At 35.6% G+C, this 25490-nt stretch overlaps 1 protein-coding gene across 1 annotated transcript; it reads left to right on the top strand.

Annotated features, from left to right (window-relative positions):
- Window positions 1-6402: 6402 nt before the first annotated feature.
- LOC129224885 (uncharacterized) lies at window positions 6403-7533 on the top strand. The gene has a single exon (XM_054859431.1). The coding sequence runs from the start codon at window positions 6403-6405 to the stop codon at window positions 7531-7533; it is 1131 nt and encodes a 376-aa protein (XP_054715406.1).
- The last annotated feature ends 17957 nt before the right edge of the window (window positions 7534-25490 follow it).

Below are 25490 nucleotides of genomic sequence, written 5' to 3'. Positions count from 1 at the left end.
TGCAGAGCCCCAGGAAACTTCGCAACTGATGGATGTTTTCGGGACGACTCCAACTCCTGACCGCAGATACCTTCTCTGGATCGGTTTGCACACCCTCAGAAGAGATGATGTGACCAAGGTAGTTCACTTCCCGGCGGAACAAATTACATTTGGACGGGCTTAACTTCAGATTGGCTTCCTTAAGCTTTTGCAGCACCTTCCTAAGATTTGCCAGATGTTCTTCGAAGCTGCGTCCCACGATGATGATATCGTCTAAGTAGACCAGACAGGATTCGTAAGAAAGTCCTCTTAACACTGTCTCCATAAGACGCTCGAACGTAGCTGGTGCATTGCAGAGGCCGAAGGGCATCACTTTAAACTGCCATAAGCTTTGTCCAGTTGTAAACGCTGTCTTCTCTCGGTCATCAGGGTGTATCTCAACCTGCCAGTAGCCGCTCTTCAAGTCCAGGGTCGAAAACCACTTGTGTCCGGAAAGAGTGTCCAAGGTGTCGTCTATCCGTGGAAGAGGGTAACTGTCTTTCTTGGTGATTTCATTCAGCCGTCGGTAATCGACACAAAATCTGGTGGAGCCATCTTTCTTTCGGACCAAGACGATGGGAGAGGCCCAAGGACTGGATGACGGTTCGATTACATCATTCTCCTTCATCTCCTTCAGGAGGGTCTCAACCTCTTCCTTCTTGGCGAACGGTAGTCGTCTTGGATGCTGTTTAATAGGGGGGTGTTCTCCAGTGTAGATCCTATGCTGCGTTAAATTCGTACGGCCAACATCCTCCGATGTAGATGAAAACAGATGCTTGAAGTCGTCCACCAATTGTTCCGCAGCAGTTCTTTGATCCTTCGATAAGGGTGCAGTCCCAATTAACTTCGATGTCAAGGACTCAGAAGACACAGTCTCGGGGGAATTGATTATTCTAATGATGCAGTTTACTGGAGTACAAGTTGCTAACACTTCACCTTTCCGGATATTCCTTGGCCTTTCACTCACGTTGGCGACTCTCACAGGAATTACACCCTTAGAAAGGTCCACAAGCGTAGATGCTACCAGCACTCCTTTTAGGCTATTGCTTAGGTTAGGGTATTCAATGAGTCCAAATCGAAAACTATTGCTTTCTTCAAGGGAGCCAGGTATTAATGATTCTGACCTTGAGGGAATCGATAAATCTGTTTGAGCTATTATTTGATGAGCGGATTTTACATCACTCTCTGCAGGGAAAACGGCTATGTCTTCTCTCATCGAGTGCAGCTCATTAGTCTTGAAGTCGAGAGTGAAGTCATATTTCTTCAAAAAGTCCAATCCGAGAATGAAGGGGTCCGTGATATTAGCGACGAATGCCGTATGATGGTAGGTGGCATTCCCAAACACTATTTCCAAGTCCACTTTACCGTCAATCTCGATCTTGTCACCTGTCACAGTCTGGAGACTTACGCGTGGCGATGTCCACAGCAGTTTCAATCCAAATTCACGAGCCACATCTGTCCTAATGATTGTCACATTGGCTCCAGTGTCGACAATCAGTCTGCAGGGGTTTCCATTTACATGGGCGTAAATGAAAAGTCCATCACTGCCACTACTAGAAGAGGAAATCTGCAGAGCTCTGGTGGTGGTGATTTCCTTCCCTCGTGTAGCTTGGCGAGCCGGACAACTCCTTCGCAAGTGACCTTCACTACCGCATTTCCAGCACTTCTGCTCTTATTTCTTTTCGGCTGTTATGCTGCTCAGATGTCTTGCCAAGTCACCGAGTTGTCTCTCGAGTTCAGCGAGGTGGGACGACCTGGAATCAGACTCATCAGCTTCCAGAGTTCGGATGGGATGGCGATCCACACGAATTGCTTGCTGGGCGGCCTCCCACTTCATCGCATACACAACAGCAGAACTCAGGTCTTTGACATCCGCCATCCGTAGAGCTTTCTGGATTTCCGGATCTCGAACCCCGTCGATGTAGTAGTTGAGTGCCAGGTGGTCTCGAACATCCGCAGGGCAGTCGCAAAAAGCAAGATGAGACAGTCTCTCGACGTCCGCCGCTAGCTCTTGCAGGGTTTCCCCGGTTTTCTGGAAACGGGACTTCAACTGGAGTCGGCTGAAATCTTTCTGGCACTTCTCACCGAAGCGAAGCTCCAACGCAGATGTGAGGGCGGCGAAATCCAGGCGCTGGCTGTCCGGAAGGGTCTGGAGAATGTCCGCTGCGTCACCTCTCAGGGATGCTGCAAGATGACAGGCCTTGGTAGCAGAGTCCCATCCGTTCGCTTCCGCCACTATCATGAATTGAGTTTTGTAAACCTGCCACGAAGTTTTCCCATCAAATGTGGCAAGTTTAATGGACGGTCGAGCAACCGATGTGGGAGCGCCAAACTGTACAGAACTGCTTTCCGCGGTCGCCAATCTCCTTTCCATGTCTTTAATTATTTCTTCCTTAAATGAGGTAAATTTCTTGTCTTCTTCTTCCAACTTATTTTCCACATTGGCGATACGCTCTTCCACAGTATCAAATTTTTCTTCCAGAGCATCAACTTTATCTCCCATGGCGGTTAGTTGATTCTCCATCATGGTTTTCATCGACGTTAGGTCACTTTTTATTTCATTTTGACTTGTAGTAATTTTAGCAGTTAAATCACTATTTAACTGTTCTTGGTTAGTCGCCAATTCATTTTTCACAGAGTTGATTGCGTCAAGAAGTTGTTTTAATTGTTCATCCATTGCGCGAGTAATCACCATAAAAATAAAGTCCAAATTCAAAAAGTCTTTATGAAAAAAATGTCCAAAGTCAGACTTACTCCAAGAAAGTCCAGAAGAAGCCCCACGTTGGGCGCCAAGTTGTTACGGATTCGGTGCGACTTCCACTTTCTTGAAATGAAGACACAGTTCTTGATAAAAGCACAGGAAATTTATTTACACTATGTACAGGAAAGATCGTCAACAACTGCAAAATTATTCATCAGCAATTAAGCAATTATCACGCAACACCGTAAACTCAACGTTTACACACGTATTTACTTCCAAATACGAAAACAACACAGCGAAATGCCTCGCTATAAACAGAGCTAATACACACACTCAGTTCGAAATCTGAATCGAAACTCAACTGTTTATCCATCGCTAACGGCTTAAATACACCGAAAAGAAATTTCTCAAATATTCCACACGCTTCTGTAAAGTAGTAGACCGTTATCAATTAAAAGAAAGAAAATAGGGGTCGTATAATTTAGCCGAATGAAAAAGGGGTTGTATATTCATTACGGGAAACTATTTACAGGTTACGTTCCTACAATAATTACTATTTACAGAATTTGTAACAATATATATATATATATATATATATATATATATATATATATATATATATATATATATATATATATAATTACCATTTTAAATGTTAATTCAGATCTACTCTGTGGTGAACAGTTAAACGGCAGTATTCGCAGAAGTGAGTTTTTGAGATAATTGAAGAAACGCGTTTTGGATTCTATACTAACGATAGATAATGTCGAAATAAATAGTCTTTTTTTTTTGTGATTTTATTTCAGCAGAAACAAAATTAGCCAGCTTGTACAATAAAGCTAACGAAGAGTAGATGGAAAAAATGCAAAAAAGAAAGAAAAAAAAAGCGAAAAATTTACATTGTTAAATCCCTTGCATATGTTAAAGTAGAGGGCGCGTTGGCAGTGTGCGTCAAGTAGGTGCGCACACGTGCCCCTATGTCATAAAAACTGATTTTGATTATTTTTGCCAGTTCGTTGTTGCGGTGCTTTCAGTTTCTTTCGTTCATTGTATGATTTTATATTTACACGTTTTTAATAAATGTATTTTTTTATTCGAAATGAGTTTATTGCCTATTGAAATACATTCCACATAACCTACACAAGAGTATCGTACATTTTGGTCCGTGCGACCAGAATTGAATTGCGTTAAAACTGAATTGCGTTTCAGTTGTGAACTGCTTTTGAAATTTGAAAGAAATTGGAAATTTGCAATGACGGAACCTGCAAAGAAAGTTTCTGATTTAACAATACTGAATAGAAAACGAGGAGCCATCAAAGGGCAAATTACTAGGATTGAAAATTGTGTCAATGCTGAAACTCCGCCCGATTCGAAAGTGTTAGAATTGAAATTGTCTTCATTGAACAACTTGAAGGAAAGGATAAATTCCTTGCGAAATGAAAGTTTTGTACTCTTGTAAATGACAAAGACGTGGAATATTTTGAAGGAACCTTAACAGAGGTCGAGGATTATCTAGAAGAAACTGAAGTAAGTATCTTCAATTTGTTAAAGATTCAAAATACTTCAAGTAGTGAAGCTGAAAAAGTTAACAGCGAATCAATCGCGAATGCTAAAATCAAGTTACCAAGTATTCCATTACCGCATTTTTCGGGGAAATATACCGAATGGTTAACATTTAAATCGCAATTTATTACTTTAATTGATAGTAATAAACAACTGTCGGATTGCCAAAAACTGTTTTATTTGCAGTCGGCGTTGACAGGAACGGCGAAACAACTGCAAAATATTGATGATTCATATTCTTCTCTGTTTGAAGCATTAAAAAATAGACATGAAAATAAAAGATTGATTGTTCAAAGTCATATATCTGAAATATTAAATGCAAACAAATTAAAGTGTGAAAGTCCTAAGGATTTGCGTTATTTAACGGATAATTTGCTTAATAATTTAAGAGCTTTAAAACAGTTATATTTGAATATGAATGCTTTATCAGAAGCCATTTAATGAATGTTATGCTGCAACGGCTTGATGAAGAATCAAAAAAGGTATTTGAAATGTCTTTGGATTGTAATAATCTGCGAAATTGGGGAAAAATTCATTGAGTTTTTATTGAAACATATTCAAGCGCTAGAGAATATTCAACGTAGTGTTCCCGTTGCAAAATTTAAACAAGAATGTATACCTAAACAAAAAAGTTTCGTGTTGCAAAATAACAATGTTGTTTGTCCTGTATGTAATGAGAATCATTTAACTTATAAATGTAAGGAATTTCTAGATTTACCTGTCCAAGAAAGATTAAATTTAGTTCGTAAATTGCAATTATGTTGTTTAAGTAAACATAGAAGGTCAGAATGTTCTAGGTTAGATTATAAATGCCGAATTTGTTCAAATCCTCACCATTCTATGCTTCCCGGAGCTAATTTCGCAAAAGTAGATTTTGATAAAAGTAAGAATCCCAAAACGTGTGTGAATAATTCCCGACATAACGTAAATTCGCGTTCAGCGCTATTTAGTACAGTAAAGGCATTAGGATCCGAAGAACAGGTTTCAAATGAAGAAATTAAAATCAGTGCATGCGGGAATAGTAGCCGGGATTCGAAGAATTGTTTTACTCAATGGGGAAGTCAATCAAATGTTCTGTTGTCGACTGCAGTTATTTATGCGAAAACTGCAGACGATTCCTTTTTGCCCTTTCTTACAATTTTAGACACAGGATCTGAAATTTGTGCCTGCACACAGGAAGTTGCAGACTTGTTAAAATTAAAGGGTCAGTCAGTTAACTTTTTAATTACGGGATTGAATGGAGTTGGTTTAAAAGTTAAAAAAGAAATAAATGTGATTATTTCTAATAAAAGTAAGAGCCTTCAGAAAACTATTAAAATGCTAGTAATACCCAAAATTACGGATTTGACCCCATCTAAAAATCTTGATATTTCCAACCTTAAACTTCCACAGCATTTAACGTATGCTAATCTTAACTTTTTCAAACCGCAGCGTGCTCAAGTTCTGTTGGGTGGCAATGTATTTTATGAGTTACTACGAACGGGACAAATTAAAGTGAAAGACTGTTTGGTAATTTTGCAAAATTCAGTATTCGGCTGGATTGCTACGGGAACACTTAACAATAGGGAAAGCAGCAATTTTAAATGTTACGTAGTAGAGGATAAAACTGAAGCAGCTTTAAAACAATTTTGGACTCTTAAATCTTTCGGCATTAAAGATGATTCAAAATGCTCAGATGAAGACGCCGCTTTAGAAGTTTTTAACAAAACGGTACGCTATAACCACGAACGATATGAAGTTAGTTTTCCTTGGAAGAAAAATTGAAAGGAATTAAATGACAATTTTGAGGTAGCAGAAAGGCGGTTTCAAGGTTTAGTCAAAAAAATGAAACGCGATAAGACTTTGTATATTCAATACAGTGAAATTTTGAAAGAATATTAGCGAACGGAATAATTGAAGAAGTCAAGGATCCTGAAAAACGTATTGATAGACCTGTTTTTTATCTTCCTCACCATGCAGTATTCAAGCAAAAGAGTGTTTATACTAAATGTAGGATAGTTTTTAATGCTAGTTCAAACGACGTTGGACAACTGTCGCTAAATGACTGTCTTTGGTCTGGTATAAATTTGAACCCACATATTTTTCAACTGTTGATTTACTTTAGAATTAACAAGATTGCTATGTTATCGGACATAGAGCGTGCGTTTTTGCAAATATCGCTAAATGAATTTGATAGAGATGTGGTTAGATTCATTTTTGTTAAACATGATCCTAACAAGAATGACAATGTGGAAGTAGTAGTTTATCGTTTCTTACGTCTGACATTCGGAATAAATGTGAGGCCTTTTTTGCTGTCTGCAACCATTAAAGAACACATCAAAAAGTACGAAGAAGCCTATCCCGTTACTACTGAAGTACTCAATACCTGTTTTTACGTTGATGACCTTGTTACTGGTGCAGACAATATAAATGATGCTTTAAAAATTTCTATTGAAGCAAATAACATAATGAAAAAAGCTAGTATGAATCTACGCAAATGGATATCGAATGAATTGTTGATGAAAATGTGGGAAGAACGAGAATTTAATATATTACCGAGTTATTTCTCAAATAACTGTAACGAACCATGTAAGGTTCTCGAACTGCCGTGGGACATTAAGGAAGATACTTTCGCTGTAGAAGTAAAGGATTTGCTTGAATTTATCAACACCGGAAAGAATACAAAGCGATTTCTGCTGCAAGTAGCTGGTAGAATATTCGATCCTCTAGGATTTGTGATACCATACACCATCAGAATTAAGTGCCTGTTTCAAGAATTATGGATTCGAAAAATTTCCTGGGACGCTGAGCTGCCAGATGACATTTTAAAAATCTGGAATCGCTGGTGCTTTGAACTTCCTACATTGTTAAAACTCCAAATTCCCAGAAACGTCCTTGATTGTGCAGAACTTTCAAGTTGTGACATGGAACTGCATACCTTTTCGGACGCCAGTCCTAAAGCTTACGGTGCCGTCGTGTTTGTACTGATAAGATTTGATGATAAAGTAATTGTGAACTTTCTTACATCTAAAAGCCGTATGGCTCCGTTAAAAAAGATTACTCTTCCAAGAATGGAGTTGCTAGGAGCTTTACTTCCTGCTAGATTAGCAAATGAAGTTGCAAATGTGTTGAAGCGGAAAATATCCCCTCCTATGTACTTTTTGACATATTCTCAAATAGCACTATACTGGATAAGAGGTTCAGCTTTGAAGTGGAAAACCTTCGTCTGCAACCGTGTGAAAGAAATTCAGGAACTTACAGACCCCGATTAAATGGTTCTTTTGCGTTAGTCGTGACAACCCATCTGATGCTTTGACGAGAGGTATCAGTGTCGATCAGCTTTTAGAAAACACAGCTTGGTGGTATGGCCCTACATTTCTGAAATCCGTGAACATTTATTCTACTGATCATCTTTCAGTGGTTCCCGAAGAGGGAGCATTCAATAAAGAACTAAAACCGAACTTAAAACCTGAACCAAATGAACATTTAATAAACTTGATTGCGAGAAATGAAAATTCTGTTTTTGATTGCATACTTAATAAGTCAAATAATTATATGAAACTTATTCGTATTGTAAGTTTTCTTTATAGGTTTATTTATAATTGTAAAAATCCAAAGTCCAAGAAAATAGGTCCTTTGTCAATTGATGAATCTGCTAATGCAGAAAATTGGTTAATACGTTCTCTCCACGAAGGTGAGTTTTCTGATGAGTTTAAAAGGTTAACAAATGATAAACAAGTTCAGAGCAGCAGTAAACTTTCCTCTTTAAATGTGTTTTTGGATAAAAATAAAGTAATGAGAGTAGGGGGGAGACTGTCCCATGCAGATTTATCTTATGCAACCAAACATCCTATGGTTTTACCTGCGAAACATCCTTTAACAAGTATAATTTTAAGAAACGTTCACCTTAAATATCTGCACGTAGGCCCCCCAAGCTCTTTTACATCAAGTTAGACAAAAATTTTGGCCGCTAAATGGCAGGAATAGCTGTAGGAAAATTGTTCGTAAATGTGTGATCTGTTTCAAAAACAGACCTGTTAATGTTAGTCAAATCATGGCTGAATTACCTAAAGACCGGGTAAATCCTAGTTATCCCTTTTTTGTCACTGAGATAGATTTTTGTGGTCCTTTCTTTATCAAATTTAAAAATGAAAGGAAGGGTGTATTAAATAAAGTGTATGTTGTTTATGTTTGTCTCGGTACTAAAGCAATACACCTGGACTTTGTAACTGATATGACTACACAGGCTTTTATAGCAAGTTTGAAACGTTTTTTCGGCAGGCGAGGAAAATGTTCAAAAATCATTACTGATAATGCTAAAACGTTCGTTGGGGCTAATGTCGAAATCAAGCGATTGCAAAAAATGGTTAGAATTCCTGATGAAATTTTGTCAAATTATTTTCTAACAGAAGGTATTCAGTGGAATTTCATTCTTTCTAGATCGCCCAATTTTGGTGGCATTTGGGAGGCCGGGGTGAAATCGTTCAAATTCCATTTAAAAAGAGTGATTGGCAGTCAAAATTTAACTTTAGAAGAATTTATTACAATTTTGTCAGAAATCGAAGGTGTTTTAAATTCCCGGCCTCTCATACCAATGTCATCAGAAATGGACAATTTTGAAACATTAACACCAGGTCACTTTCTTATTGGCAGACCTATCACTACCCTTAGTGAACCACTATTGATTGATGTTAAGGAAAACACCCTTTCTAAGCGGCAAAGGATTACCAAATTTAGTCAACGAATTTGGAAGTTATGGAAAAAGGATTACTTAACCCATTTACACCAGAGAAATAAATGGAGATTTAGCAAAAATGATGTTAAAACAGGGACTCTTGTTCTCATTCGAGAAGAAAACTTGCCATCGACAAAATGGTGTGTTGGCAGAATTATTGAAATGAACATTGGTCGTGATAATAGAGTTCGAGTAGTAAAATTATGTTTGCCAAGTGGAAGCACACTAATAAGAAAAGTTAGAGATGTTTGTATTCTTCCAGTCGAATAAACTGTTTAATTTATATGTATAGTTTTGCAACTAAGTTGTTTACTATTTTTGTGCTTAACTAAGTAAGGTTAAATTTGTTCTTGTTATCAACCGTTATTTTGAACTTTATTTGTTTTGAATGTTATATTGAAATAGTAATTTCAATCGCGGGGGAGTGTTAAACCCCTTGCATATGTTAAAGTAGAGGGCGCGTTGGCAGTGTGCGTCAAGTAGGTGCGCACACGTGCTCCTATGTCATAAAAACTGATTTTGATTATTTTTGCCAGTTCGTTGTTGTTGTTAGTTAGTTGTCAGTTGTATTTTCTGTTACTGGTTAGGGCGGTGTTTTCAGTTTCTTTAGTTCATTGTATGATTTTATATTTACACGTTTTTAATAAATGTATTATTTTATTCGAAATGAGTTTATTGCCTATTGAAATACAGTCCACATAACCTACACAAGAGCATCGTACATACATTGCTGCTTTTTACTTGCCCACAGCAGTTTTGATGCTCACTACAGTAAATATTTAACTAGTATTTGGCTCGTTTTTATTCTGAAGGTTTAACAAAACTTTTGGGTGAGAGGCAAAGTGGATGCGACAAATTGAAATAGTTCATTTCGTTTACTTATTCAATCATTTACCTTATCACTTACGTATTCATTCATTCATTAGTTTATTAATTAATCATTTTTTTAAATTTTATTTGAAGAATAATATTTTCAACATAGTACATTTAAAATAGTTTAAATTTTAATGAATATTTTTTAATAAAATTAAAAGTTTTTTAATGCAAGTTTTATTATAAAATAACATTATTTTTTCGTTGTATACTGTAATTTTCAAAATAAATTTCCAATTTGTTCACTGTGAAAAAAGTAAATTATATCAACAATGTCACTTCTTCCCGTTTTCTCAATTTTTAAAACGTCTTTTATATTACACGGTCTGACGCTACTTTTTCTCTAGTACCAAGTGTTAGGTTTTAAATGCTGAACAGATGTCGTTATAAATACAAAGGATATTTTAATACACTTTGATCATTTTCAACTTCCTATTACTTTTTCTGAGACGCACTTAATTTGATGATATTAAACCAGTGATAACGCATTCCGATATTGTGTGAAAACTATAGATAAGAAACACAATGGGCCGTGGTAGCCCGATCGGTAGAGTGTCGGATTCGGGGCCGGAGGGTCCTGGGTTCGAACCTCGATGGTCGAAGACCCTCCGTCGTCATTAAAGGGGACTGGGCGACGTTAAATATGCTCGTGGTCTCAATGTCCTCCAAGTGAAACGATACCTCTGGGGGTGCTAGTACTAGGTAGCTATTAGCTCCTGGACTAGTTCTAAATTCTCATTAACTGTTCGATCGGTGATGGTGCTGCCATCTGTCGGTATATAAAATAATGGAGGCAAGGCACTTAGTATGCAGTCCTCGACATAAATACAGTTGTAGTCAGTTGTGACTCTGAATAGGAAGAAACACAATCGTATCGAAAAAACAATCCGCTAGTAAAAATTACTATTCTGCATCGGAAAAAAATACAATTTCATAATAAAGGAGTAAGTAGTAATAAGTAGGAATTTATTAGTACTGCTTATTGGGTTTTACATTTAATGTAAAGTTGGCCTGCCGCTCAGAATAAACGTTCTCTGAGCGCTGAATATTAGAAACAGAATTTTTAAAAAGGAAGTTTTTAACAAGAGGAGAATATCGAAGATTTTGGGCACGGGAAAGCAAAACTCAGTGTATTCAAGGCACAACTTTTGCTCAGTTATCAAGTATTAATTGTATATTTATCTTTGAAGTAAATTCATAAAAAATTTGATCTAGTTTTAAAAATCCATGATTGAATTTTTTGGGGAAAAGCAAACTTTTAAATGGTACCCATACAAATTTACTTGGTTTCATTAATAAGAAACTAAAAAAAAAACCCCACATTGTCTGCGATATTTAAAATAACTCTTTGGAGCTACCAATAATGATATGAAAGCAGATATTTATTAATCTGACAATGATGTGACAATTAATCAATAGTAAGTGCATTCCTTTTCTACTCAATAAATGCATATTTAAAAAAGTAATTCTGATTTTTTTGAAAATTGGTATTTGTATTACTTGCTGTGTTCGGCCTCAAAAATGAGTTTTATTAGAAAGGTTATGCTTAAGGAGGGACCGTGATAACAAAGGATTGTTACTCTGCAAGGAACTTATCAGTTATATATACAAAGAGAAAATACTACCGGTTGCGTATGTATGAGAGAGAAATGTGATTAACCTGTAAATGCAAATGATTATTATTTTAAGTGCACAATACGAGGAAACGGAAAAAGTTTTTTGAACTTTTGAGTGGAAGAACTCGGTTCCTGTGAATTTCATGATCGATTGTGAACATGATTTTCAAATGTTCATCAAACTAATTTTTCTTTGGAATAGCTTTAGTTTACGGTTTACTTATTTTGTACTATTTTTACGATTGGAACATTATGAAGTGCAATAACTCTATCAAAATAGTTATAAACCCGACATATAGCATATTTGAATTGAACAAAAATGCCTCGGAAGTAGAAATCACAGGGGGTTACGAAGCACGATTTTTTGAGGCTCTTCTACAACACTTCGCTCCTCGCCACAAGATTATTACCAGCATAGATGGCGAATGGGGCAGTTTGCGACAAAATGGAAGTTGGACGGGAATGGTTGGAATGCTTCAAAGGAATGAAGCCGACATTGCAGTTTCGAGATTTGGAATGAATGAACTAAGAACATTTGTGATTGATTACAGCATTCCTTATGACATAACCAGATATTTCTTCGTCACTAAAGCTCCAGAGTTGGTAGGAAGAAAGATTTCAATTTTGCAACCATTTTCTAAGAGCTTATGGCTATGTACATTTCTCACCGTATTCGTATTGATAAGCACAATTTGGATATTCTTCAAGAAGAACAAATTTGATTGCAAAGTTTTCTTTGACACATTACGGAGAAATCCCTTGGGAAAGAAGCCATCAAAAATCAAGTGGACAAATAAGAGGATATTGCAGATTTTCTGTGTGTTATCCAGTTTGGTATTGTCATTCAGTTATTCAGCTTTGCTTCCTACTCTGTTGACGATTCCTATTCGAGAAAAAAGAATCCGACGTATTTCTGAGTTGCACAAAGCTGTTGAAAGTGGATCCCATAGATGTTTCATTCCTGCTGGTACACACATGCAGGACTTTCTTCTTAAAAGCAATGACATATCTTCACAATATATTGGAAAAGCAATACAGAAGAATGCTTAGACAATTCCTCCTACAGCAGAAGATTTCAAAAGAATACTAATTGATAGCAGATCAGCTGTTATTGCTACTGCACTTATACTTTCGCAGTTTGATAAAAATCAGATATTGATTTCTGAAGATTCATTTTTTACCTTTCCAACAGCAGTCGCCATGACGAAGACCTTCTCTTGCAAAAGGCAATTGAACAGTTTTTTGTCGATAGTAAAGGAAAGTGGAATTTATAAAAAATCAGCAAATGATTTTATTCTTCATAGTAAAACCGTGCATATGGACCACGAGCAAAACGCAGTCGCTTTGTCTGTTAACGATTTTGGAGAACTATTTAGTTTTCTCTTGTTTGGGTTTGTGACGTCCGCTGTTACTTTAATGTGTGAATTTATACATTTAAACTTTCATGTTAGATTTATTTAGTAGCTCATAAATGTAGGTTCGTAGCAAAGTGGCCAGAAAGCCACTTATAAATATATCTGACGCAGAATTCCTATATCTGCAAACATTATATCGGACTTGGATAGCTATTGAGTTGCTGTATTGTGAACAGCTCAAATTCAATTCTGAAACAATGTAAAACTTCACACTTGGTGCATTTTTCAGTGATTCACTCGCGTCGTGAGCATTTTTCGGACATTTTCCGATTTCGGTGTGTAGTTCAGTGTGTGTCCAAAAAGTCCCTTGCACATTTTAAGAATTCATAGAAAAGCAGCAAATTGTCATATTAATATGCAGTTTAAGCTATAATAGTTCATAGGCTCAAGAATTGTTTATGACATCGTAAAACAAAGGAAAAAAATTAAAAGAAAAAAGGAAGAACGTGTAATCATAGGTAACTGCGGTATCGTCACAGTAAGAAAAAGAAAAGGAGAGTGAGGTGTTTAATCATGTTACTATACAAAAAGGAATGCCTTTCATCTCCACAGTTTAATATGTGCACCGTATGATGCTTGAACTACATCTTAACGACATTCAAGTTCATCCCATGTGCACAAACGGTACACACATTTAACTCAGGTAATGAAAGATATTGCTTTCAGTTTAATACAACGATTAAACACCTCACATGAGGTTAGCCTTTATCACTGCGACAAAACAGCAATTACTTATAATCGCACTTTTTTTTTAATCTCACTTTTTAGAGTTATGCCTGATCTTGAGGATTTGTTTTTTGTTATCGGCAGAAATATCGCTTAGATGAGGGATTGCTTCAACTGCAGTTATGTCACCATGCAAAATTTTGCTAGCCAATCTTGCCTAGCAAGCAACTTATAACTCGAATTTGTTTTCTTTCCAATGCCCTTAGTATTATCAAATAGCAATTATTTTTAGTTACTATACACAGAGGTGGAAGTTGTTAATTTATGTATTATATTTTTAATGACTGGAAACGCTTCTGAACTTTCTTGCTTGAAAATAAACGTTATTATTGCATTGATATCAAATTTTGTATGATAGTTTATAACTTTTCCTTATTACCGAAGCATTTGAATTTTTTTAAATTGAAAAGACTGAATTAAGACGCTTTTTTTAAAACCGATTTTTTTAAATTTTCACACATTTTTCTCTATAGAGGAAGATATCTCAGTTCTTTGAAACAGTGTACATGAATTATTTGACCGTTGCTAAAACCTTCCTGGACTAGCACGTACAGTTTTTAAAAGCTTCATTTTTTTCCATTCCACATATTGCAAATACTTAATGTTTTATATATACCCCCCCTATACAGGGTTTTAAAAGTTTTTTTTATTAATAACATGGTTGGTTCCCTACTTTTCTGTTGTCTCTTGGCTAAGTAGCGAGTTTTAATTGAAATATAGTCATAATGAACGTTGTTAAAGTTGTAAGTCTTTCAATGCTGTACATATATACTTTAAAAAAAGAAGGGAAGAAAAAATAAGGGGGTAATTACGTTTTGTTGAGGTGGTTTATGAGAAACTATAATTTAAACATTAATGTTTCTAGCTTAATGCTCTGTCTTTATGAATTGCAATCAAATATACGCTATTGTATATTTTAAAGACAACGATGTTTAATCGAAGTTCATTAAAACGTTTACTTTATTATGTAATGTGCGTATTTTGGTAAACAGTTACATAAATTCGAATTCGTAAGGCTTAGATATTTATGTATACATTTATGTATTACTTATTCCTATTTATTGCTAGTTGTATTATTAGTCTTGTTACTACCGCTGTCATAATGTCTTCTGACTATTTGCACATTACTAGTAATCTCAGAAATTCGGTGTTAAGGATTTCCATGCTTTTTGTGCAATATGCAAGTTGAGTCATAAAATGTGCTATTCTAATGCTTGTGAATAATATTTAAATGTACCGGCTTAATCAGATTAATTTGTTATACAGATTTTTTTTCCACTCCTACGCCTTTTTCTTTAAAATATACAGGGAAAAAGGACTAATGTGTTTTTTTTTTTCATTTCATTACTTTTCTAAAACCATTATAAATTTCTCAGCGCAAAAATGTCCTCATAATTGAATGGTCTTTTTTTTGAAGCAATTTTTTTGCGATTTTCAACAATATTATTTCTTTACGCTCTGGTATTTTAAAAATTGTCTTCAATTGTTCACATGTGAACAAACCTGTGTCGCATACGAACAGGATTAAAAAAATATAAGACAAGCATTATTTCGAAGAAAAACATACATATACCAAATACATTGAAGGGTTTGTAACCTATCCTGTGTCAGTTTAAACTGTACAGTAATTGGGATGTCACTAAAATATTTTTCCTAAATAAATGACTCTGCTTGATGTCAAGTTTTAAAATCTCGTAGCCTGTTCTGATCACTGGATAGACGTGGGAAAAAAAATAATAATTTGAATTCTGGCATTTTGAATTTAAATTATGTATTTCGCAATCACGAGTTGAAGCAGGGCCTTACTCATTGGAGTTATTGTTTCTAGAAACGGTTCCTGTCCCTCCAAGCCTGCCCCTCCTCCTGGGCGGTTGCGTGTGCATAGTTGTGTGTGTAGGTTTGTGTGTGTGCGTAGACCTGTGTGTATGCACGTAGGCGTGTGTGAGTGTATGTGTGTGAAGTCGTGTGTTTGTATGTGTGTGAGCGTGCGTGTGTGTAGGACATGGACGCCTCCGACCAGGAGAAGCGGATAGCTCAGGACCGGGGGACAGCCGCCGCGCCTGCAGAGGACGGCGGGCGGTGGTGCTGCAGCAGGTCCCCGGTCCAAGCTGAAAAAGGAACCACAACGTCAAGGACGGTCAAATGAGAACAATAAGCAATCGTGATTGCTCAAAAAAAAAAAAAAAAAAAAAAAAAAAAAGAAAAAAAAAAAAAAAAAAAGAATGTTTCATTATATTAAGATTATTTTTATATATTACCTAAAAGCCTCATACAGAGTATAAAAATGTATTTTAGTTTGTTTTTTTTTTTCAAAATTGAATGAAAATATTTTTTCTTCTTGTTTCCTGTAAGAATTACATTACATTAAATTGTCGACCAACTATTCAGTAACAAAAAGTAAATGAATAAATAAATAAAAATATAAATAGATATAGATTTGAAAATAACAATAACAATTGTAATTAAAAATGAAATAACAACCTGATTATAGAAAAATAATAGTTATAAATACTTACACATTTTTTTTTTCTTACACGAATATTTATATTATGGAGAGGTTAAGAGGAGCCATTCACATGAACCCTAGATGTTCCCACAAGTGCTGCATCGTGTACCTTAGAGCTAACTTGCCAAAATAAAGATTTCTAAAGTGAAGAAAAAAAATTAAACATTCATGAACTTACTTGCACTGTCATATAAAAGTTCACAGCAGTTAGGTTTATGTTATTCGTTACCTTAAAATGCATTTTCATGTGAAGAAGACAGTGACAAAATTATACACAACTATTGCTCTAACAAAGAAGTTGTCACCACAGAAACATATAATGGCCCATCGTTCAAAAAGTTCAGTCAAGAGGTAGGACTAGTACTGTCATTTCTCAAAAATTTTTTACTTGAAAATATTTTAGTAAAACATACCATGGGCACACGTTCCCCCCTTTCACCTAATGATCTATTGCTAAATTTCAACGAAAGATAGTTTCAAAAGAAAATACTACAGCGTTTAATAGACGAAATTTATCGATAACTTGACTTTCAATGCAAAAGAGGTGATGTTATGGATGAAAATATGTCCGGAAACACATTCGGTGATAAACTTTCTAATTTAATTTTAAATTTATTTTGTCATTGCTTTTAATGTACAACACATGAAGCTCTCTATACCGTCTTCTTTGTAAAATGTATAAATTTTTGTGCATAACGTGTTACATGGTCTCTCCACAGTAATTGGTGAGCTTACTTGTCACACTGAAACGAGATTCGTCAGAGAACATCACCCTGGACCAATTTTGGTGATCTCAACCAACATTTTCCTTACACTGGCGTAATCTCTCTTGAAGATGACGCGGTTAAAGTCGGATGCAACGAACATGCATCCGTGCATATAATCCAGCTTGATTCAATTACTGTGAGATGGTTCCTGCAGAAACATGCGTACTGGTAGCGGTCGCAAGGTTTGCAAACATCTAGACAGGAGTGAAATTTATGTTGGTTTTTGACACGAGGTTTATGCATAACAAACATCTATAGCTGTGTAGTTCCTACCACGCCCCGACATGCTTTCGCAAATTATTTCAATTTTCAGAGGGCTACTTTAATTACGAGATGAGTCTTTGATGCACCCATTGCAGCAGTTACAGTGATGACTCTTTGACCTGCTTCCAATCATTCAACTGTTCATTTCTGATAGTAAATACTCAAATGATGTCTTGCTGACATTTTGCTATTAATTCTACCAAGAACCAAACATACACTGGTGTGCAAAAATTAAGGACGAGACGGTTTTTTCAATATAACTTTGTACAAAAGCTTTCCAAATCAACACATTTAATACCGTAAGATCCCCAATACGTATGGACATGTGTAATGTAAGCAACACTTACTAAAAGAGAAATCAGAGGTATAAAAATAAGTTTTATTGAAAAAGTAGCACGGAGCGCAATGCGACTGAAGGCCGAAACATCCCTGTGATGGGTGTCCAGCAAGGAACGTCCGGTCTTTAGTAGGGGATATGATCTCCCCCGACTGCTAGGCTGGTTTCACAACGTCTGCACATGCTGAGAATGAGGGTGTCAATGAGTTGTTGAGGCATTGCTGCCCATTCGTCTTGCAGCGCCAATCGAAGCTATCGAATCGTTACTGGTGGTAAGATACGAGCTGCCAAGCGTCTGCCTAGGAAATCCCATACATGCTCGATGGGATTGAGATCTGGAGATCGTGCCGGCCAATCCATACGCTCAATATCCTCACTCTCTAAGAGCTGTTCGGCAGCTACTGTGCGATGACATGGTGCATTGTCGCCCATGAAAAGGAACTGCGGACCCATAGCGCCTCTAAAAAGACGCACATATGGAAGAAGAATCTCGTTACAATAACGGGTCCCGTTGACTGAGCCTTTGTCGAAGATGTGAAGGTCTGTAAGACTACCAAGCATGATGCCTCCTTAAACGAGAACACCGCGACCTCCATACCTGTCCCTTTCAATGATGTTCGAGGGATGATTGCGGCTTCCCCGCTCTCTCCAGATGAGTATGCGATGAGAATCGCTACTCAGACTGAATCTGCTCTCATCTGTAAAGAGTACTCGCCCCCATTCATTGTCTCTCCAATTCCGGAGTTCCCGGAACCACAGAGAACTCCTTCTCCGATGGGCAGACGTTAGAGGTACACACCGTATAGGGCGTCGTGCAAACAGACCACCACCGTGCAGTCTTCTGGCCACGGTAAACCGCGATATCGCTCGTCCAGTCGCCTGTGTCGTGTGTCTAGCGATTTCTCCCGCTGTCTGCCGCCTGTTTCTTTTGGCCTGTAAGACAATATACCGGTCATCTGCGGGTGTGATTCCTCGTGGACGAACACTACTGAACCCCCGGATAGCTGTTCCTCTGAAATTGTCTCCAAAGTCGTGAAACGATGCTGTGAGCAATTCCAAACTCTGCAGCCACACTTGTCACACTGTGGCCTTCCTCCAACTTCCCAATGATTCGACCTCGGGTAAAAGCATTCTGATGTCGTCTAACAGATTGATTATTCGCCATTTCTCGCTGAGGCAGCAACTCGGTGTGATTTTAACTGCTATACGGCGTGCAATCTCTTTGCCAGAAATACTGATTTTACACCGACAACATGCTTTATACTACTCAGACACTCCCCCATTACGTCTGCCTGCTTATCTGCGCATGTGCTACCGTACATCACCTTACTTAATTACTGATTGGTCTATCTGTCCACTCTGCCTCTTCGTTCAGCTGATATGCTAATTTTTCGACTTCGTCCTTAATTTTTGCACACCAGTGAAATTACTTGTTTCTTAGCGATTGTTAAGCAGTGTATAATAATACATAATGCTTTTGCATTATGTATTGTTTCATGTATTACGTAAAAGCTTCATGCCTTTCATCAGCATGTAAATTCAGTAATACTATTAAATATTTATTAAAACTTGCTCTTTAAACTGCCACTTCACTAGCTTATTGCATAGTGAGCAAACATTATTTTGAAAACCTACTTTTATGGTTAATTATATCTGCAAAGAAAACCTTTAAATTTGAAATAATTTATTGCAGCTTAATTAACTAAATATTTATAGTCAGTTACTATGTCATTTGCAAATGATTAATAACTGTTAAGTCAACAAATCTAATATGTAATTTAAATTTGTCAAAGCAATGTCTATGTTATAGTATTTGCGTTGAGAACAGCTTCTGTTTTAAAATCCGAGTCATCATTTTACTCAATTGAAAGGAAAGTGAAAAATGTTGTAATTTACGTTTACCTGATACATATTATAAAAATAAGGAAGTACAACAATTGCTACAATGACTTTGATATCAGGAATTATTACTTTTCAACTAGCATATTTACAATGGAAAAAACACTAGAATAACATGCATTAAAAGAAGAATGCCGAAGTGAATTATAATTAGGATTTTATTTATAAAGAGATGCTCATTGTACTAAAACTGATTAACTTGAAATAGATCCAAGCATGATGCATTTTAGATAGACACTCACACACCCAGAATACTTGATTTGCAAAGCAACAACCTATCCTCATATATATAATAACCGATGATTGAGTAACCCGCGTGTTTCAACAATGAAACGCGCGCCACTGCATGATAATTTGATAATATGTTTTGCCAATGTTTAACATGGCGGAAAAGGCTTTATCGTGACAAGGTCGAACTCAATCCGTTAACTTAACTGTTTTACTGCTAAACTGTATCATTTCAGAGGAATAAAGAAACGAATAAATATTGTGACAAGGCTAAACTCGATCTGGTAACTTAACTGTTTTACCGGTAAAACTGTGTCATTTCATGGGGATGAAGAAACGAAACAAATGGTCAACAATGAACGCTACCAAATGGAGTTTAGGGTTAATCCACTGGAGTTAGGGTTACAATTTTAACTATCAAAATATCACCAAACAGTCAATGACTTCGTTCAAATGCAGAAGCAATTGTAACTCGTCATACCATGACGGATGGTTTTCTAGTCATTGAATAATCAATTTGCAAAATAGAAAGGAATCCATCAAACATAGGTTTTTGTGTTAAAAATGTAACAAAATACTTTCTTTTGTGTAATAAATAATTCCTGATGTTCTAAAATGGTGTAATTTTAATAGCATTTTAAAATGACCCGCACATGACATTTTGCATTTTTTTTTTCAACGGTTGAAATTTTCATTTCTCAAAAAATAAGATATATTTCTTTCACACTAACTTTAGCTTTTAAAAACTGCAGTTTGTAGAAAAACAATATTCACTAACTCATAAAGCAAACTACAAGAGGTTAACTTTAAGTGTTCCGCATGTGAAACATGCAAATAACTAATATTTAAAGTAACAAAATTATTTAAAACGAGCTGATGTGTGCATCACATGACTTCCTTTTACTCCAATTTAATGTCATTTCCCCATTATTGGCAAGTTTAATGTGATTCAATAGTTTACTCTCTAAATATCACCAACAATGGCCAAATTGAAACCAAATTTTTTTAAAAAAATCACCAAATTTGTTGCCAAGTTGGCGATAAAACTTGGCGACCAAAAACTGGCGATATATTGCCAAGTGTCCGTCAAATTATAAGACCACTTGAGTTTACATGGAAATTAACAATGATTTCCCTCCAAAAAGTGCAAAAAAACCCTTTAGAAACACCCAAATGTAACCAAAAGGGGAGGTGCACATCTAGACCTCACTAGGAGTCTACGTACCAAATTTCAACTTTCTAGGACATACCGTTCTTGAGTTATGCGACATACATACGCACATACTCATATACGCACATACGTACATACAGACGTCACGAGAAAACTCGTTGTAATCAACTCGGGAATCGTCAAAATGGATATTTCGCGTGTCAATAAGTTCTTAAGCACTTATCCACGTGTGATCGATTCGAAAAAAAAACTCAACCTTCATTCGGGGGTAAGCAAAATGGATATTAAGGCCGATTTTTGGGTGAAAATTTTTCGCGAATACAATACTTCCTTTTTGGTAAAAGGAAGTAAAAATATGACTATAAAAAAAGTATCTTAGTACCAAATGTAAGAATTAAATTATCTGTTTATTCCGACTTAGTTAAAATATTAAGATCTGTTATAAAATATTAGTGCAGTTATAGAGTTCGATCGTCTCACACGTGACGATAGAATGGCTACGAATTTACTCCAAATCAAGTCAATTACCAAACTCATCAGAAATTCAGTTCTAAATTTTTCGCCTGTGCAATCAAGATAAATTTTTGTTATAACGTGTAATCATTTCTACAAAATAGTACATCGTGAACTAGTTAACCATATCATCAAAGATATATTTTGAAAATTGCAATTACTTAGATTTCATGCTCCGACTAATATTCATCTGAGAAAATTATTTATTACATTCTTCAATGACACAAATACTCTTGTTGAATAACAGAGGCATGCTTGTAACGGAAACAAAACTGTAATGAACTTTTCAACATCACGAAAGATTTATATCATGTGCCTCATTAGCATGTTTACATAATCAATTTTGAAGGAATGTACTCAGCGATCGAAATTCTTCTTAGGCCCACTGATCCAATCTACGATCAGGGAAGCTATTTGAGTAATGGGCTCGTGCCATTTTATGCAACATTGTCTTGAATAAAAGTGCCTGAATTTGGACTGTTTCTCTGAGGTGCTATTACTCAAAAGTTGTAACGCGCATGTAAAGAGGATATTTATTTCACGTAAGATCCTGAATTTTCTGGTAGTTCTAAGCCTTTTTGATAAAAGGCAGAGAGAAAAGCATGTATTGAGTTTATTCTGCGTGAAACAACGATCGAGTTAGGCTGTAGCTTATATGCATATACACTTTGAAGTAACAAATCGTACCAAAGTATTTTTTTTTACAAGAGTCATGCTAATTGCATTGAACTTTTTTTTTATCGTTTTCTTATATTATATTGTTGAAAAATTAATCAATTATATACGCATTCAGAGTAGAAGTTATGCACTTCAAACCAATGTATCTATGGCTCAGAAACCAGACAGCTGCCATGTTTTTAATGAAAGTTTTTTTTTCCTACTTTGTTAATTATTGTAAGATTTATCAGAAGAAAAAACGAGCAACGCCAAATTATAAAAAAAAAAAAAAAGAGAAATAGAGGCTGCCTAAAAATAGAGAAATTTTTAGTATATATATATATATATATATATCTATATATATATATATATATATATATATATATATATATATATATATATATATATATATATATATATATATATATATATATATATATATATATATATATATATGGCCTGTCTTACTAAGCAACGTTGTATAAAGCAAATACGGTTTCATTGCTTTCTCAAAAGTTACCTATCTGTGAGTTTGCAGTCTAAGTAATATTTTATAAAAACAAAATTTAAGTACACGTGACATATCATAACCAATATTGAACAATTGTAGAAAAAATAGTGTTTCGCTAAAATAAATCTTGTTAATGATTCATGTTCTGTCAATTTTACATTTTTGGAATCTTTTACATTTATTCAAATATGAGAAAAACCTCCGCAACACACAGGGGGTGGGATCACGAAAGAGTACTCTGAAACAGTAAAATAAAGGACTGGAATATAATATCCATTAAAAAGTCATCCCAGACGAATCAAAATGCCGAAGTAGGTTCATCATCGTTAAACAAAACCACGTTTGCTTAAAAATTCGCTTGGTAAATCTTGTGAACTTCTTTTAGATTAGGAGTTACTTTTAAGACAGATATTCAGTTCAAGTGACGAAGAAATCAATATTTGTACCCTACTGACTTTGAACGGGGGTGGTATTAAGAGTACGAGAACATATTTTTACCAGGTGTGGAAAGACTTAGCATGGATTAATCCACTGCGCATGTTTAGATGCTGCGGTAGTAAAGCGACCAGTTTTTTTCCCCTCAAAACGGGCGCTTTAGAATTTAAAGTAAGTACTTAATATTTAAAAAGAAATATTTTTAACGGTTTGTACTAGTTAAAACTGCCTAATTTCGTTTTTTTTTTTTTTTTGAAATCGTCGCTAAAAAGACGAATGGGCGTATTTCACGCATTTTGCAGAAAACCAAATTCAAGATTTCCAGTGTACTGTATCGCTTGAGAACCGTCACCAGTGTGAGGGACTGTAACTTTTTTACTATTTATTGTAGAGATACGCCCATTGGTCATATTATAAAATCGGCTTTGGACATTTCTGTGGTGGTCATAACTCATTTTTCGATTTTTTTTTTGAGATACGCTTATTCGTCTTCTTAGCGACGAAATGTTAATGTTTTTAATGATTTCATTTTTCTTTCGATGCTTACAGAAATGCGATCAAGTCAACATTTTTATCCTAAAGTAATACAACGAATATTTAATTGTTTTATACATCCAGTACCTAAGCAAAGTCATAAAAATAATGCATTAAAAGAGTTCATCAACAAAGTTAAGTGCTAAATTAGTTTTTAAAGGGAGTCAGTACCCTAAATCCTTTCGACAATTCGATTGTTTTTTGATTTTGATATATTTTGAAACTCTATTTCAATACCTATCTAATGATACAAACTTCTTGATCGTGCTCATATTAGAAGTAAGTTAAAATAAGCTTTAAAAAAATGTAAACCTGTTTTGATGAGGTATGATTTTCCCCTTTAAATTGCAATATCCCGAAATGGCATGTTCCTTTTTCTCAGAAACTAAACTATGTTAGGCTTTGAAATTTTTAGAACCAATTCATACATCTTATTGCATATACTGAAGTAAAATTTTTCTTATATTTCAAAAATATTTTTTATAGAGCTGATTTCGTGTAGCAAAATGGCATTTTTTGAAAAAATAAAGTGACTTACACATCACAATTTTTTTTCAAAAAAGCTAAGGTTTCATTCTGTAAAATTTTACTTCAGTGTAGAGAAAAGAGTCCACTGAAATTACAGAAAAAAATTAATAATTGTATCTGTAGTAGATTTTCAAAAAAAAAGTACATGAACCTGTGCGAATTAACATTGACGGTATGGAGGTATTGACTCCCCTTAAATAAAGAAGACTGTAAATCTGTTGTTGATGGCGTTTTCAATCTTACCTGGACTAGATCTCGGCTAGACCAGAAACAGTAAATGTGAGCTCGAGCCATCAGAACTTGTCTCCAATAAATAAGTATTTAATAGGTCGAAAACATCATTACAAAATAACAGCCAATCTTTTGGTTTTGCGTTAAAACATTTCGTAGAGAATAAAATTGTATCTTCTTTTATCTTTTAGTTTATTTGAATTTACATAATTAGCTAACTCTATGCACTAGCGCCGACTTCATGGGGCTTAAGGGGGGGATCGCCCCTCACAATAATTTGTGTTTTTGTGTGGTTATTTTTTAGAGGGAGCTTTTGCTTGAGGAGTGCTTTATGTGAAGACAAATATATTTTTTGCATAACGAGTGTCAATGAGAATTGTGACGTTTTTGGGAAATCTGCAGGCCTTTATGATTTTCAAAATATTAAGGCAAAGACTCAATTTAATATACAAAAAGATGTTATCGTCCACCTAGACTTACTTTTCAGGACTTAAGAGAATTACATTGCGGTGAGTCAAATATGAAGGGGGAGTTTGGAGGGTTTCAAAAGTTGGTTTTTAAATTTACAGCCTCAAGACATGTATGTCCACTACATGGCTCCAGGGCAGTAGCCTGGGGCATTACAGAGCAATGTCCTACCTTTTGTGACTGAAGCTCTACTTGGAAAATTACACTTATAAAAAGATCAAATGGGGGGGGGGGGAGTCCCCAAAACCCTCTTTTTATAACGTCAACACTCCGAAATTGCGTTTTAGAACTTCAATTACTAAAAATTTCGGAAGTAGAGTACTGAACTCCATCCCTTCCCCTAAGGTCATTAAATACGGTCCAAAACTGCATTTTTAGGAATATTTTTTGAATAATTTAATTTATAGGGCTGCAGTCCCCACCCTTCATTTTAATTTCAATTAACTTTCAGGAAAAAGCCTTAGAATCTCGTTTTGCTCTAAGATCAGTAAGAGACGTTCTAAAGTTGCATTTTCAGAACTTCAATCTCTCAAATTTTCGTTGACTCCGAATCCCATTTTTTTTTTGCCTAATGTCATCAAAGATAGCCAAATGAGCTTTTAGAACAGAGATATCAAATTTTCCGGGAGAGAATCCCCTAACCTCCTTTTACCTAACATATTTGAAGATAGTTTAAAATTGAGGTTTCGGAAATTAAGTTTCAAGCAGTTACTGGGGAAAAGTTTGTAACTCCATTGTTAGCAAAGACGGCCTCAAAATGCAATTTTAACACCAATGTTTCGAGACATTTCTATGGGAAAGAAAAAAGAGGTGGC

This window comes from Uloborus diversus, chromosome 6 (genome assembly GCF_026930045.1).
Source record: "Uloborus diversus isolate 005 chromosome 6, Udiv.v.3.1, whole genome shotgun sequence".
NCBI lineage: Eukaryota > Metazoa > Arthropoda > Arachnida > Araneae > Uloboridae > Uloborus > Uloborus diversus.
This window is presented reverse-complemented; position numbering and strand designations above follow the sequence as displayed.